This window comes from Bos javanicus, chromosome 16, assembly GCF_032452875.1.
Source record: "Bos javanicus breed banteng chromosome 16, ARS-OSU_banteng_1.0, whole genome shotgun sequence".
In the NCBI taxonomy this organism is placed as follows: Eukaryota; Metazoa; Chordata; class Mammalia; order Artiodactyla; family Bovidae; genus Bos; species Bos javanicus.
In genome coordinates, this window is record NC_083883.1 from 64,623,600 (window position 1) to 64,641,136 (window position 17,537).

Below are 17,537 nucleotides of genomic sequence, written 5' to 3' on the forward strand. Positions count from 1 at the left end.
AAAGTTGAAAAAGATACAAAACCCAAGAAGTGATATAGAAATTTCCATTTATTATCATCAGAGATCAGATCACAATTCCACTCTCAGATTTTTTCCTAGGTTGCAAAGTTTTGACTGTGCTTCTAACAGTAGCAGATGGGGAATGGAAAATATCTACGGACTCTTGAATGACCCATGTATCACTGTTTGGAACAGTGGCAAATACAATAAGAGAATGCCTTTTGCTAAGTGACTTTAGAGGAACAACCATGTCAAAGAGACATAGATTTTAAAAGTTACCATCACTGAAAGATTTGAAGTATTTATGGGGCTTCCTTATATGTGCAGTACATCATGAGAAACACTGGGCTGGATGAAGCACAAGCTGGAATCAAGATTGCCGGGAGTAATATCAATAACCTCAGATAAGCAGATGACACCACCCTTATGGCAGAAAGCGAAGAAGAATTAGAGCCTCTTGATGAAAGTGAAAGGGGAGAATGAAAAGTTGGCTTAAAACTCACCATTCAGAAAACTAAGATCATGGCATCTGGTCCCATCACTTCATGGCAAATAGATGGGGAAACAGTGGAAACAGTGTCAGACTTTATTTTTTGGGGCTCCAAAATCACTGCAGATGGTGACTGCAGCCATGAAATTAAAAGATGCTTACTCCTTGGAAGGAAAGTTATGACCAACCTAGATAGCATATGCAAAAGCAGAGACATTCCTTTGCCAACAAAGGTCCGTCTAGTCAAGGCTATGGTTTTTCCAGTGGTCATGTATGGATGTGAGAGTTGGACTATAAAGAAAGCTGAGCACCAAAGAATTGATGCTTTTGAACTGTGGTATTGGAGAAGACCCTTGAGAGTCCCTTGGAGTGCAAGGAGATCCAGCCAGTCTGTCCTAAAAGAAATAAGTCCTGAAAATTCATTGGAAGGACTGATGTTGAAGCTGAAACTCCAATACTTTGGCCACCTGATGCGAAGAACTGATTCATTGGAAAAGACCCTAATACTGGGAAAGATTCAAGGTAGGAGGAGAAGGGGATGACAAAGGATTAGATGGTTGGATGGCATCACTGACTCAATGGACATGAGTTTGAATAAAGTCTGGCAGTTGGTGATGGACAGGGAGGCCTGGCATGCTACTGTCCTTGAGGTCGTAAAGAGTTGGACATGACTGAGCAGCTGAACTGAACTGAATGTGTTTGTGGGCTGGGAAGGTATGTGACATGACTTTTTGTTTTAAAAATGTCACTCTTGAAGCAGTGTGATGAGTAGATTAAAAGACAGACTGGGAATAGGGGAACCATTAGGTGGCCTATTGCAATAGGTAACCAGTGGTGGAGACTCAAACTAAGGAAGTGGCAGCAGTGATGGAGGGGAGAGAGTGGAATAAAAGATATTTAGAAAAAACAATGAACAGAAACTAGATACGGAAGATACAACTGGCACTCTGTATCTGCAGGATATCTCTGTATCCAAGGATTCAACCAAATACAGAAGAAAAATATTGGGAAAAAAAATTCCAGAAGGTTCCAAAAAGCAAAACTTGAATATGCCACATACTGGTAACTACATTGGAGAAGGCAATGGCACCCCACTCCAGTACTCTTGCCTGGAAAATCCCATGGACGGAGGAGCCTGGTGGGCTGAAGTCCATGGGGTCTGGGAGTCGGACACGACTGAGCAACTTCACTTTCACTTTTCACTTTCATGCATTGGAGAAGGAAATGGCAACCCACTCCAGTGTTCTTGCCTGGAGAATCCCAGGGATAGGGGAGCCTGGTGGGCTGCCGTCTATGGGGTCGCACAGAGTTGGACACGACTAAAGCGACTTAGCAGCAGCAGCAGCAGATAACTACATAACATTTACATTGTATTTACAACTATTTACATAGCACATACATTGTAGTTATTAGAAATCTAGAGATGATTAAAATATACAGAAGTATATCCTATAGGTTTTATGCAAATACTGTGCCATTTATTTAGAGACTGGTGAGTCTCCATAGATTGGTATCTGGGAGGGTCCTGGGACCAATCCCCTATGGATACTAAGGGACAATTGCACTTGTATTTGTTATTTATTTCATGTAATAAATCACCCATAAATGTAACAGTTTAACATTGGAAACATTAACTCATGTAGTTTCTGAGGGTTAGGAATCTAGGAGCAGCTTAACTGGATGATTCTGGTACAAAGTCTTTGAAAAAATTGCAGTCAAGCCGTTGGCTAGAGCTTTATTCCTCTCAAGGTTGAACTGGAGCCAAAGAACTCACTTCTGGGTTCACTTACGTAGCTGGGCAGGCCTCTGTTCCTTGCTGGCTGTTGGCCAGAGACTTCAGTTTCTCATGACACTATGGCAGCTTTCTTACTCCAGAAAGATATGAGAGTGATCGGAAAGATAGAGATGGCACACAAGTGAGCCAAAACTCAAAACAGAAGCCACAGTCTTTTAAAGCAATCTCAGAAGTGGCTTACTATCCCATTCCGTGTGCTTTAGTCAAAAAGACCAGTCCTAGTAACAGTGTAGGATGGGACTACACAAGGTTCATATGCCAGGAGGAAAGGATCGTTGTTGGCCATATTGAAGGCTGCCTACTCCAATGATAAAAGAATCAGGATTGAGACCCGAGACTCAAAAGCCTGGGGGACGTTAAGGAGAGAGGTTCACCAAGCATTTACCTATGATCTGAAGTTCAAAAGAAAGTTTGGATAGGAGATTGAAGTTTAGAGGGTATTCATTCACACATAGATGGTAGTGGAAAGCATGTAAGATAGTCCAGGCAGAGTGTATATAGAGTGCTGAGAACAGAACGTGGGCATGACTGGCATTCGGTGCGCTTACAGAGGGAGCTTCATAGGAGTCTGAGATGGAGGGATTGGAGACATGGGAGCAGAGCTGTGCTCGGAGGAACTCCAAAAGCCTCAAATGTGAGGGGTGGTGATGTTCAGAGAAGATCTGCTTCAGAAGTCTCTTTCTCAGAGGAGAATGTTAAAGCTCAGAGGGAAACGGGCAGTTGGCAGATGTCACCAGTCCCCAAAGGACCAGGGTCTTTCAATTACCCCTGGAGTCATCTTGCAAGCGTGGAAAGCCCTGGAACCTCAGAAGTTGAGTACCATGTGAGGTTCCATTCCCAATCACCTTGTCACTGAGCCCCAGGCTCAGGACACGGGCTCTCTAGGGCAGCTCAGAAGTAGCATGACTCACCATCGCCTGCCTAAGCTGCAGGGCAGGAGGCTGGAGCTGAAAAACTAGCATCTAATTCACCCCTGGTTCAAGGGAAGGGAAGATTAAACACAGGGCAGCTGAAGGACTTGCCCGGACCAAGGTCAGAGGTGAGCTGATAAATGGTTAACAATTGACTCTGGCAGAAGATTGGGTGGGGGGGTGGGGGTGGGGTGTAGCATTTGCCTAATTCCATGGTCTAAATATTCTCACCATGGGATGAGGATCAAGATGACAAACTAAGAAGATAACAGAGCTTACTTCCCTCTGCAAATGTTACCAAGTCCAAGTCTGCTTGCTGCACAACAGGCCAATGATCAGGAGACAAGGTGTTGAGGCAAGGTGTAGCGATTTTACTCAGAAAACCAGGCATCCGAGAAGGTGGCGGACTAGAGTCCAAGATGTTTTACGGGGTCTGGATGCTAGCTTCTTTTATAGAACAGAGGAGAGAAGGTGAGGAAGTAAAGTGAAAAGGCAGTAAGTCTTGCAAAGTATCTCCTTTGTACAGCCTCCATTAGGGAAAGTGTTAATTCCTTTTTTTCTGCAGCCATTCACAGGTGGACAGGGTCAGGATGTTTCCCTATGAGCTGAATAAAGACATTTTAACATTCTGGCAGAGGGGCAGGTGTTCCCCGAGGCCACAATGTACGCTTATAACTTCAGGCAGCATCTTCTTAGTGATTGTAGAAACAAAAGCAATGGAAAGCAAAGGTTAGAGTAAAAGAAACAGATGGAACAGGAAATCAGATTTTATTCTTCCCTGTTACTCAAATGAGTCAAAAATACGTCTACACGTGGAACAACTGTTACAGAAAACTAACTGAAAATTGGCAGAAAAACTAAACAACTAAGGCTGCAAGAAAGACTCCCATATAATTGGGAAGAAAAGCTTGGAGTGGAGACCTGTGACCTTGGGAGGGGACAAGGGGTAAAGGGGAATCACACAGGTGGCCCTGGGGAGTGAGCAGGTGAAGCCACAGACTGGGCACCCCAGTCCTGGGGTCCTGCCCGGAACAGACAAGCCCCTTTGGCTGCTTGGAGGACCACTAGGACAGATAAAGAAGCTGGGGAAGACTAGATTCCATTCATGAGGAGTGTGCAGGTACTGGTCTGCCATCAGACAGGGTGGAAAGAGGTCTGCCCTAGTGGTTGCTTCTTTGCTGCTATCCCTAATCTGAGCTGGCTTCCCTGATGTTTCAGGTGGTGAAGAATCCACCTGCCAATGCAAGAGACCAGGGTTTGATCCATGGGTCGGGAAGATCCCCTGGAGGAGGAAATGCAATTCACTCCAGTATTCTTGCCTGGAGAATTCCATGGACAGAGGAACCTGGCAGGCTACAGTTCATGGGGTTACAAAAAGTCAGACATGACTGAGCAATTAACACTAGTCTGAGCTAAGAGAACACCCAAGCCCCACATACTCCACAGCACAGCTTGGCAATGAACCTAGTGCCCCGGGACCTGGGAAAGACTTGATCTAAAGATGCAGAGGCAATCCAGGGGCCTGGGGTGTGGTCTGGGTGGGGCAACAGTGGCCGTTGTTGGCACTCACTCAAATGGTGCCACTAAAGCCCACCCAGATTTCTGACAGCAGCATGGTCACTTAAAACCACCATGACTCCTGGTCGCAACCTGGTGAATGCTCTGGCCCACTCACTCCATACCACAGCTTTGCATTTATATGGGATGGCTGCAACACGGGATAAGACATGACTCTGGGCTGCTTCTGAGCAGAGCCACAGATGCCTACACAGGCAGTGCACACAAGCCTTTCTTACTTCACCACTCCCCCGCTTTGAGGCAAAGGCTTCAGTATGGGGAGAAGTAAAGATATACACACTTAGGGGCGGTAAAGAATCCACCTGCAGTGCAGGAGACCCCGGTTCGATTCCTGGGTCAGGAAGATCCGCTGGAGAAGGGCTAGGCTACCCACTCTAGTATTCTTGGGCTTCTCAACTGGTAAAGAATCCGCCTGCAAAACAGGAGGCTTGGGTTTGACTCCTGGGTTGGGAAGATCCCCTGGAGAAGGGAAAGGCTACCCACTCCAGTATTCAGGCCTGGAGAATTCCATGGACTGTATAGGCCATGGGGTCGCAAAGAGTCAGATGTGACTGAGAGACTTCCACTTCACTTCAATAAAAAATTTCAAAGATATAAACTTAAACGAAGCAAAGCCAGCCTGAGTCCAACCCCCAGGGCTTTGGCTCGAGCAACTCAGGAGAACACTGCCAGTGTGGTGACAGCCACTGTACAGAGTCCCACCTCACACCCTGCACAGGCTCTAGCTACTTCAGCACCAACCATGACCCCCTTTATCAAGGTGATGGTGGCAGGCCCACCCTGAGAAAAGATGTGGCTGCTGTCACATCAGATCCAGCACTCACATCAAAGACACTGGGCACACAGTCTATATAGGGATGGTCCCACAAACAAACACCTATTCAAGACCACAAGATAACTGTTTCACCTAAATTTATAGACACAGAGAAATGTAAGTAAAATGAAAAGAGAAGAACTACTCTCAATTGAAAGAACAAGAGACAGTCTCCAAGAAAATGATGAAACAGATATATGTAATCCATCTACCAGACTATATGAGTTCAAAACATTGGTAATAAAAATGCTGTGTTCTTTATCTACAAGAAAATACCTGTAATCCATTTATGCTAGTTGGGTTTCCCTTATCATAAAATGAACAAAACAAAACAAAACCCTGCTGGTTTAAGTACCCTTGTAATGCAAGTTTGTGTGCCTGACAGTGAAGCCAAACAAACTGAAGAGTCGAGATTTGCAGCAGAGAAAAGTTTATTGCAAGGTCATTCAAGGAGACAGGAAGCTTATGCCTTAAAAGCCCTGAGCTCTTGCAAAGCTCTTTTACAAACCAGATGGGAGGGGGCAGTCTGCGATCAGCTTGTCACAATTCCCTGATTGGCTGATGGTGAGGGTGGTGTCACAGGGTTTAAAAAAATTGGTCCTTAGGCTCCAATTGACTCATGGTCATAATATCTTCCATTTGCTGGAGAGAGGAGGTTTTTTACGTCTGCAAAGCAACTCAGGAAATGTGCATCAAACAGTATTGTCTAGGTACTTCAGAGGAGCTTTGGGGGAACATTTGGGGGAAGGCCCGTCCCCAGAAGCTCCCATGGCGTCCTGCTCGGTTACACCCTGAAAGAGACAAAGAAACAAAAGATTAAGGTGTTTCCCTGAATGGTTTTGTTTTTAGTTGAAGACAGCAAACCCATGAGGAAAATAAGATTGAGTAAATGCTGTGTTATTCTAATCATAGGAGAAATACTAAAACAAGGGATTAACCACAGTGGGCTAGAAGAGTTAGGAAAAAAACTTAGTGAAAGAGGTGAAAAATAAGGATGGTAGGTATGATGGGGTCAGATAATTGATTAGTCTGGGTTCTCTGGAACAATCCCAACTTGAAATATTCTGTACTATTGACTCTGTGGGAAGCACTAGAGTTCAAAAATTTAAGTGACTAATACAAGAGTTAACAATACAAATTATTCCAAAGACTGAAGACAAAAGGATATCCAGTTTGAGCTAAAACAACCTTACAGGTTTTAATCTATTCATTTTAGTAAGCATGTGATACGTACCCCAGTTGTAGCAGGGAAAAACCAGTTCTGACTCCACTTTGGAACTATTTGACTTGCTTTTAGTTGCTTTTGTTATTATAATCATACATAATGGCCTGCCTCAGAGAATCCTGCCCCTCTGCCTGTTAAAGTGTCTTTGTTCAAGAACCCTGTCCATCTGTAGATGGCAGGAAGGAAATGAACACATCCCTGTTTGAGGCTTCTCTTTCTAGGAGACAGTTGCAAGATTAATGGCCTTTCTACTTTGTTTCTTCACCTCCCCCAATCTTGAGTCATTTGTCTGCCATCTTCTTGACCAGTCAACTCTCTGAACATAAAGTCATATTCCTTGCTTCAGCCCCTCCTCTCCGATTCTTTGGCCTGTCCATGTAGCGGGCAGAGTATTCTTGGACTCTGTTAACAGTGAGTGGCCTGAGCGAGCCAGGCAGAGTTCCTGCCTTCATTGAAATTATTTCTCTTAGGAGACATTCCTGTAAAGAGTATTTGAATGACTACAACAGTATCTGTTGAACACCTACTGTGTGTCAGGAACACACAATAAGCCCACTTCACATGGTGTCTAGTTTAACTACCCTAACAAGCCTCTTCGGAGAAGGCAATGGCACCCTACTCCAGTACTCTTGCCTGGAAAATCCCATGGATGGAGGAGCCTGGTAGGCTGCAGTCCATGGGGTCGCTAAGAGTCGGACAGGACTGAGCGACTTCACTTTCGCTTTTCACTTTCATGCATTGGAGAAGGAAATGGCAACCCACTCCAGTGTTCTTGCCTGGAGAATCCCAGGGACGGGGGGTCCTGGTGGGCTGCCGTCTATGGGGTCGCACAGAGTCGGACACGTCTGCAGCGACTTAGCAGCAGCAGCAGCAACAAGCCTCTGAGGTCCTGCCTGGTAGTTCACCAGGAAAAGAACTCGCCTGGCAATGCAGGTGACACCGGTTCCATCCCTGGGTCCGAAGAAGGAAATACAACCCACTCCAGTATTCTGGCCTGGGAAATCCCATGGACAGAGGAGCTTGGCGGGCTACCGTCCAAGGTATCGCAAAGAGTTGGACAAGCCTTAGGAACTAAAACAAAACCCCTATAAATTTAGCACCTAACATTTCAGTTCTGTCTTGGAAGGGCACCTCATCTACCACAGGTCCCTATGACAAAAGCTGCAAAACATTTTGATACATTAAAATGCTACCGGGCCCCCCAAGTCCCCCAAACTTTCAAACAGGAAGTGGCTCTGCTACAGAAGAAAGCCAGGCCGGGGCCGCGGGCGCCATTGGCAGCCCCATCTCCCAGGCGACCAGAAGCTAACGGCCGCTAAGTAGCCGCAGCCCCGCCCTTCCCTCGCGGCGGCGTGGGCCGCTCCCCGCCCCCAGCTCGCTTTCTGCGCATGCGCAGAGCGCTGGCCCCGCCCCCTGGCGCCGCGATCGCAGCCATTTCGCAGCCGCTTTCTTGCAAGTTGCGGTTCGCTCTACCGGTGTCCGTCGCTAAAGGTCGGTGCTACGGACGGTCCTAAGAGGGCTGTGCTCTCGGGCACCAGGAAAGCAGACGAGGGTAAGGGGGAAACGGCCTTGTGGTTTTCGTTGGGCCGGCGTGGGCCCCGCGGCTCTGCCCCGGGCTTTGTTCGCTGGCGCGGGCGGTGGCGGGTTGGGGTGGGGGTGGGGCGCCGCCCCGCCGGGTTCCCGGATTGCAGGCTGGGCGCTGCTTGCCGCGCTGCGCTGCCGGTGGGGTCGGGGGAGCCGCGTTGTTGCCATGCTTGTTCGCGCAGCCTTTCCCGGCCGGGTCTGCTTAACGGCCAGGCCGCACTTCCTCCTCTGGCCTAGCGCGGCGGCGCGGCTCTCGCCGCAGAGGGGAAGGTGGGGGTGGGGGAGGGGTGAGCCCGCCGAGGCGCCGCGCTCGCCTTAGGGCCCTTCGGTCGTTCAAGCCGCACAGAACGGGCTGTTGTCTCGGAGGCGCTGTCCTGCGGCCGCTGTAGACAGAGAGTAAAGGAGTGAGGCAGCGTCCCGGCCCTTCCTTTCCAGGGGTTGTGGTGGGGGTGGGGAGGCAGTCGGAAAACAGGCGTCTGCAGGTTTCCGTAAAGAGGTCGCGAGGAATTAGTGTAAAGGGAGAGAGCCACTTGAGATCGCGTGGCGAGGGCAGGCGTCCCGTAGGAGGTAGACCTTTGAACTGTCGGCCGTGGGGCGGAGGATGCGTCAGCGACGGAGGAGGGAGCAGAACCGCAGAGGCCGAAGGGAGTAGTGAGTGTTAACGGCCAGGCAGGCGTTGGAAACTGAAAGAAGGCCATGTGACTGGAGTGTGGTGAGAATTTAATGGAAGCAAGGATTCGGGGGTAGTAGAGAGGAGGAAGTGGGAATCGTTGAGGACGTCATTCCCGTACTGCAGGTGTGCAGAGGGGTAGCAGGGAGATGGGACACCTGCCTTGGAGGCAGAAGTGGGCAGTGGGTGAGCAGTGGACTACCTGGCTGGAAATTCTGGGGCCCCCAGTTAGGAGCTCTTGTCTCTTGGGGCAGGTTATTCTTGACTTAGTTTACTCACCTGTAACAAGGAAATAATGCTTTTCTGCACAGTGTGGTAAAGGCTAAGTAAAATAGTTCACGTGGGTGCTCCTTTAAGGGTACCGACGGGCACATAACAAGGGATAGCTATAGAGGATCTTCAGGGACTGGGTAGGTCCCACACCGTCAGTAACTTGGTGAATGGTGGTGCCATTTGGGGAGATGGGAAAACTGGGCTTGGGGGGAAGAAAAACAGGTTTGGGGAAGAAATTTAAAGTTCTGTTTTGACTGAGATGCCACGGTAGCATCCAAATGGGTCTGTTAGATGAACTTGGTTTTGGAGGTTAAAAAGACTGTAAATGTTTAGTATATATTTGGTTATCATCAGGGTATAGTTGGTGTTTAATATTATGGAGTTAGATGAAACTACCGAGGGAAGAAGGAATTTGATAGTGTAGTCCTTCATATTCCAAGTTACTCGTTCACCTTGAGGGCTTGTTTTTTTAATTAATTATTCATGGTTGGAAGATATCCTTAGCTTTCCACAGCTTTTCGTTGATTGGGTGTCTCCAGGGTTAACTTAGTTGGCAGACAAAGGTCCGCATCATCAAAGCTTGGTTTTTCCAATAGTCAGCTGCAGACATGAGAGTTGGATCATAAAGAAGGGGGTGGGTGTGTTTGTGGGGTGTGGGAGTATGGTAGTCACTCAGTTGTGTTCCAACTCTTTGTGACCCCATTGACTGTAGCCTACCAGACTCCTCTGTCCATGGAATTATTCTCCAGGCAAGAATACTAGAGTGGGTTGCCATTTCTTTCTCCAGGCGATCTTGCCCACCCAGGGATTGAACCCTGGTTTCCTGCATTACAGGCAGATTCTTTACTGTTAGAGCCCCAAGAATTGATGCTTTCAGATTGTGGTGCTGGAGAAGACTCTTGAGAAGTCCCTAAGAGTGCAGGGAGATCAAACCGCATCCTAAAGGAAATCAAGTATGAATATTTATTGGAAGGGCTGAAGTTGAAGCTCCAGTAGTTTGGCCATCTAAGAGCTCACTCATTGGAAAAGACCCCGATGCTGGGAAAGATTGAAGGCAAAGGAGAACGGGGCTGCAGAGGATGAGATGGTTGGATGGCATCACTGACTCAATGGATTTGAGTTTGAGCAAACTCCAGGAGATAGTGGAGGACTGTCTGCCTGGTGTGCTGCAGTCCATGGGGTCAAAAAGAGTCTGACATGACTTATCAACTGAACAACAGGGTGACTGTGACTACAAAATAAACTTTATACTAAGTCCAGTTTGATGACACAAGACTTAGACTTAATGCTTGAAATGGGGTTTCTTCTCACAACACAGCAAATTGAATTTGTAGTATATTTTCTCTGGTTCTAAATTTAGTCTCAGATACTTAGCTAGTAATTTAAATTCAGATTTTAGACTTAGGCTAAATATCTTTTGCTATCTTATAGGGGGAGTAGAGGGAGAATGTTAACAAGTGCAATATTACATCAAGAAGATGTAATATTTTCAAATTTTAATGAATATCAAGGCCTAAAGATTTGGTATAAAATATTTAGGTTCATTAATTATTTTAAGTACTGATTAATTTATGTATTTGGATTTACTAACAATATATTGTGGAGAAGGCAATGGCACCCCACTCCTATACTCTTGCCTGGAAAATCCCAGGGATGGAGGAGCCTGGTAGGCTGCAGTCCATGGGGTCCCAAAGAGTCTTACACGACTGAGCGACTTCACTTTCACTTTTCACTTTCGTGCATTGGAGAAGGAAATGGCAACCCACTCCAGTGTTCTTGCCTGGAGACTCCCAGGGATGGGGGAGCCTGGTGGCTGCCGTCTGTGGGGTCACACAGAGTCGGACACGACTGAAGTGACTTAGCAGCAGCAGCAGGAACAATATATTGCCTGCAGCTTTGAGGACAGTCTGCTAGGAGACAGTGCAAATGAGGGTAAACTATTGGATTTATATATGAAATAATTGATGACCATTTCTTAATATAATAGTTTGGGTTTGAACTTGCCTCCACGGTGGATAACTTGGAAGTTATGCCAGAGTTTCTTCCCCTGTAAAATGATGATATAGTAGGATCTATCATGTATATTTCTCACAGTTGTGAGGATTAGATAAAACACATAAAGTACCCCTTGTAAAAAGGAGATTACATAAAATCTCTTTTAAGAAAGGGTAAAAATCACATGTAGTTACCTAAAGATAACCATTTGGGGGGGGATAATTCTTTTCCAGTCTTGATTTATTTATGCATACTTTTTGTGTAGTACAAATTATACTTTAGTATTTGCTTTTTTTTTTTTTTTTTTAACAAAATGTGATGGTCCAATTTCATCATTAACATTTCTTAATAGGCAATGTTAATAGCAGCATGATAGAATATCATGGTAGAATATCCTGTGCTTAATATAGATTTTCAGTAAATTTCAGCCATTGGATATTTCCAGATTGGTAATTTCCACTGTTTACTCTTATAAATAATGCTGTTTTTAACTAACTTGTTTCTTAGGTCTGAAGAAGACAGTTGAATCATGGGTGATGTTAAAAATTTTCTGTATGCCTGGTGTGGCAAAAGGAAGATGACCCCATCATATGAAATCAGAGCAGTGGGGAACAAAAACAGACAGAAATTCATGTGCGAGGTATTAAAAAAATACCGTTTGCATTTATGTGACTTTAAGGCTTATTTTATTATTAAAAGAATAATGTTTTCTGTTTGGAAATATTAATGTGTTGTACATTGGGATATGTCCTTTATTGTGACTTGTCTGCTATTTCTATCTCATTATAAATCATTTTCAAGTGATATGAAATCAGTCATTTTAAAAAAAACTTTTGGCTGCACCACACAGCCAAAATCTCAATTCCCTGACCAAGGGTGGAACCGATGCCCCCTGCAGTGATAGCACTGAGTCCTAACCGCTGGACAGCCAGGGAATTCCCTGAGAGTTACTTTTAAAACAAGTGGTAGGTAAATTATTCTAATTAGAACAATGTGTCTTTCACACTTTATGCACTACCAGTAGTGCAGACTAGAAAAATTGGATTAACTGTCTCTAGTTAGTTACTAATTCCAGTAGAAAGTCGGTGCGTTCTTAACTGCTTAACGTCAGAGTGCTTTAAAATAAATACAGGTAGTTTATTCTTTGGTCTTGTAAAATCAGATTTTAATGTGGAACTTAATGTTATATTAGAAGAGATTATCTGAGCCACATAAGTTAACATTCTTGCTTTTGGATTAGTTTATCACTGGACAGTATGAATTGAGCATTTTTTATAAGACAGCCTGTGAATTCTTTTAGGTGTGTTATTTTCACTATGTTTATAAAGTATATTTCCAGTAATTAACTGTAATCCCTTAATGGTCTAGTGTAGTATGAATTTTTTAAATCCCAAAATTACCCAGGTCACACTCTGAGCATATTTTTTTCTTGAAGGTTCGAGTCGAAGGATATAATTACACTGGCATGGGTAACTCCACCAATAAAAAAGACGCACAGAGCAATGCTGCCAGAGACTTCGTTAACTACTTGGTTCGAATAAATGAACTAAAGAGTGAAGAAGTCCCGGCTATTGGGGTAAGTATGGCCAAGCACTTGAGACATAGTAGATTATGCTAATCCAGCATGTATGGAGGCGCAGCGTGGTAGTTTTTCAGTGTTGTTTTCAAATAGTATGTTGATGTGTTCCTTAGTGAACCTTGGGGGTGAGTTGTTTTCTCAGAGAACTGGGATGATTTCCTGAAGATTTGGATTTCATTTTCATTATGTACCTGACTTGGGGATTCCCTTTAGTCTGTATGTCTTAGGGTTTTACATATTGTGTTCATTCAAAACTGATTTTTCAGAGCCTGTTATATTTTGTGTACTTCAAAAATAACATTTTAAACAGAATATAAAAATCAGTAACATTTTAAGATACATTTGCTCCCATTGACATTTTCTTAGAGTTAAAATAGTATTTGGTACAGTGGAATATCATTCTTGTGTTTTTGATACCGTAATTATTTTTAATTACATTGTGTGTATGCAGCAAAAGTTTTAAAAAATAAACTTATTAACTAAAAAGTGAAAGTTTGAATTTTCACAAAAACAGTGGTATTGCTGATGTTTTTAAAAAGTCATAAATTATGAAAAAAATCACATTATGATTTAAGCAGATGCCTTAGGTATTACATGAAATATCCAGTTTTTATAAAACCTTTAGAATACAAAAACCCAAAGGTTTTTGTATTCTAACTTGTTTATAAAGGTAAAAATACATGTTTTTTACCTTTCCATTGCATTTACCCAGGAATTGAGTTTACTTTCTAGTATGGTGTACCGCTATATAATTACAAGATTTTTAATTAGTTTGGTTGAGCCATCTGTGAAACAAAGAGATTGGACAAGACGACCTTGATTCTTTTTCAAATATTTGACCCATTGGCCTTTGTTCCATGTGTTATGACCTATTCTAGTTGTGTGTTTTGGTTTTGTTTTTTTTAAGCCTTTTCCTAGGTCTGTTGGTGGCAAGCTCTTTGATATCTTTTATGTAAAAATGTTTTACCTTGAATAGAAGATGACGCAATTCTGAGGTGCCAGTTTTCTCTGAGCACTTCAAAGATCATGTTGCACTGTTGTCTTACTTCCGTTGTCTGATGGGCAGAAGTGGGCAGTAATCAAATCATTTCCGCCTGTATGTGTTTTCTTTGGTTGCTTTATTTTTTTCTTTGGTTTCCAGTAGCTTGGCTATGATGTTTTCTTTGTACTCATCCTGCTTGGAGTTTGCTGAAATTCTTGAATCTGTAAATTTATGTCTTTCATCAAATATGGGAAACTTTTGGCTATTTTTTTTTTTTCCCAGATATTTCTTAATTTTTTCTTCTTCTTTTTCTGGGACTTTCATGTTAACGTTATATGAGAAACATTTTGAAACTATTTTGGAGGTCCTGGACAGTCTTTTTATCCTCCTTTCTCTAATTTTCCGATTGGATGATTTCATGTGTATGTTCAGTTTATGTTAAAGATAATCAGTATCTTCAAGTTCACTGATGGTTTTCTGTTGGTTCCGTCAGTCCCCGTCCCCACCCCCACCCCCCTTCTCCCCGCCGATACTTTTTTTATTATTTCTAAGTTTATTGCCTTTTTTTTTTAAACAGGTTTTGTTTTTCTGGTGGCATTTCTTTTCATCCGTTATAAGCATACATTCATAATATGACTGAATTTCTTGTATAGCATTGAGCACAGTTACAATAGCTGCTTTAAAATTCTTAACTGCTAATCCTAGCATCGGGGCCATCTCAGGGTTGGGCTCTGTTGATTGTGCTTTTGAGATTTTTCCTCTTTGTATGTCAAATGATTTTGCATTATATCCTGGGCATTGTGACTATTATATTTTGGAGACTAAATAATGTTAGACCTCCAAAAAGTATTTATTTTGTCATTGTGTTGTCAAGCAGTTAATTTAGACGGACTTACGCGCCAGCACTATCTTTTAAGTGATAGTTCAAATCTCACTTCAGTTTTCTGATCCTGTGCTAGGAGGCTTGAAATCTCTCCTACGTATGTATAGTTTAAAGGTTAGCCAGAGATTTGGGGAAAGTTTATACACAGAGTTTGGGATTCCTCTTTGTTTCCTTTCTGGGATTTCTTTCTCACTTTCTAGCAGCTTTGGTTTCCCCAAATTCTTATCCTTTGATACTTCCGGCCAGAAAGACTGGGTTTTCTGTTGAGTTTTAGCTGTCTGAGATGGTCTTCCATAGTAATAAAAGGCATAATAAGCTGGAATTATACTTTCTATTTTTTGCTTTCTCATTTCAAGTTCCTTCTAGAGTTTGCCAGATTTTGTTCACTTTTTAGTGCCCGTGTATAGCTGAGGAGAGTTTTAGGGGTTTTTTTTTTTTCCTGGAGTTCATGTTACCTGCAGGAGTTAGTATAGTAGGAGCTACTGGGCCATACCAGGAATAGTATCCTATTTTCAATTTTTTCTTGTTAGCATTGTAACACATTGAGATCTTTTCCGTTAAGGCTCCAGCTATGCATTTTCTACTTTGTCCCTCACTTCTACACTGGCCTTCTTGCAATTCATCAAATAGGCTAGCACCTTTTCCATCTCAAGACTTTGGTGCTTGACTATTCTTTCTGCCTAGAGTGCTCTTTCCCAGCCATCCTGTTGAAAATTACAAATCTCCTGTTACCCTGGTGGCCCATCTCCTTTCACTATTTTATTTTTCTCCATAGCACTTACTGAATTCTAGGCTGGTGCTTCTCAACTGGGAGTGATCTTGTCCCCCAGGCATGTTTGGCAATATGTGGAGACATTTTTGTTACAACTGGAAGGGGATGGTGGCATTATTGACATCTAATGGGTAGAGGCCAGGGTTGCTGCTAGACATCATAAAATATATAGGAGAAAGCTTCCTGAAACAAAGAATCATCCAACCCAAAATGTCATTTATACTGAGTTTGAGGACCCCTCTTTTAATCTATTTTTCTACCTCTAGATCCTCATACTATAGTTCATGAGAGCAGAAGATGGGGTAGGGTTGGGGGAGGTGGCGGTTCCTCTGGTCCATACAGTAGGCACTTAATATATTTCGGTTAGATGAATGAGGGATGAACTTGGGAAAATGTTATATCACAAGCAAATCTTTGCCATACCATCTGTATTTTACCTCCCCATCCTCACCAAACCCTGCTTGTGTCACTTCACTTGCCCTTTCACGCAGCAGAATGTACTTGCCAAAAATGACTGATTTCTAAATGCCGAGGATACTTAAACTTTTTTTTTTATCATGGAAAATGTCAGATGTGTGTCAGAGTAAAACTAGGAATAATATCACAAACCCCTGTGTTACAACACTTTTCACCATGACCAGTCATGATTCATCTCTTAATTTCTATCTACCTTCTTCCTTTGGGATTATTTTGTGGCAAATCCCAAACATCCTGTCATTCATCTGTTACTACTTCAGTTTGTATTTCTAAAAGGTAATCCTTTTAAAAAACACAGCAATTCCATTATCAAACCAAAAAAAATTAATAGTTTCTTAACGTCCCCAAATACCCAATCAGTACTCAGATTTTCCTGATTGTTCCATGAGTCCATTTTTAGTAGTTTATTTAAATTACGTTCCAGATGTTGTCTGATGCTACAGTTAATTGATGTCTGGTGTTCTCATCACTAGATTCTCTCTCCCTCCCCCTCTCTAATTTTTCTTTGGAATTCATTAAAGAAAGCATGTTATTTATTTTTTAGTTTCCCACACTTTAGATCTTGCAGATACAGCCCCCTTGTATCATAAAGTATTTCTCTGTTCCTCTGTTTCTCATAATTGGTGGTTAGAGACTTGATCAGATTTCAGTTTGATTGGAGTAGAGGGGAGGGCACAGGAAATCTCTGTGATGAAGAGATTTGAAGTCTGATGAAAAGATGAAGTCTACCTGTACTGATGGGGTTTTGTGTTTTTTACTGTTACTTACAATGCTAAAATGAACAGCCTATGTATTATGCATGTGTATACATACAACTTTTTGTATTTTTGCTTATCTGTCTTGGGGAGAGATTTGTTGAAATGGAATTGCTGGATCAAAGGATATTGCATATGTGCTTCTGCAGGCTGTTACCATTTTCTTTCTCTGTAGGACAAGAGTTTAATTATTTTGGATTTCCACCATTTCAGTCATTTCCAGTGGTTCTCAGCAGACAGTTTTGGCATGTCCCCCCAGTCCCCATTGATTGCATTTTTGACTAAGAACAGGGGGAGGGTTGCTACTGGCATCTAGTCGGTAGTCCAGGGATATTGCTAGACATCCTGTGATCAAAGCATCATTCCCGCTTTGGCCCAGCTGGTTCATTCTTACTGGAGCTGTTAGTAATTGCCCTCCACTCTTCCCCAGTAGTGTATTGGACACCTTCCATCCTGGGGGGCTCATCCTTCAGGGTCATATCTTTTTGCCTTTACATACTGTTCATGGGATTCTCCAGACAAGAATACTGGAGTGGGTTGCCATTTCCTCCTCCGGTGGATCACGTTTTGTCAGAACTCTTCGCTATGACCTGTCCACCTTGGGTGGCCTTGCACAGCATGGCTCATAGCTTTATTGAGTTATGCAGAAAGGTAAATGATGTATACAGCATAAAGTGATCCCAGTTTTTGTGGGAAAGTTATATTCATCTACATAATTACATAATCTCCAGAGAGAAAATAATGGATATTTTTA

General features: G+C 43.2%; 1 protein-coding gene and 1 long non-coding RNA gene across 2 annotated transcripts in view; one reads left to right on the top strand and one right to left on the bottom strand.

The window, feature by feature from the left end:
• Positions 1-6,001: 6,001 nt before the first annotated feature.
• Positions 6,002-8,147, bottom strand: LOC133228077 (uncharacterized). The gene is made up of 2 exons (XR_009730049.1): positions 6,823-8,147; positions 6,002-6,379 (listed from the first exon to the last, which is right to left on the bottom strand). It is a non-coding gene; the product is annotated as an uncharacterized LOC133228077 (long non-coding RNA).
• A 61-nt stretch (positions 8,148-8,208) lies between these two features.
• The window catches only part of DHX9 (DExH-box helicase 9), a 41,920-nt gene continuing 32,591 nt past the window's right edge, over positions 8,209-17,537 (top strand). The window contains exons 1-3 of the mRNA XM_061383414.1: positions 8,209-8,365; positions 11,843-11,975; positions 12,771-12,911. Coding sequence (XP_061239398.1) covers positions 11,865-11,975; positions 12,771-12,911 — 252 coding nt within the window. The 5' untranslated portion in view covers positions 8,209-8,365; positions 11,843-11,864. The remainder of the gene's footprint in view (positions 8,366-11,842; positions 11,976-12,770; positions 12,912-17,537) is intronic.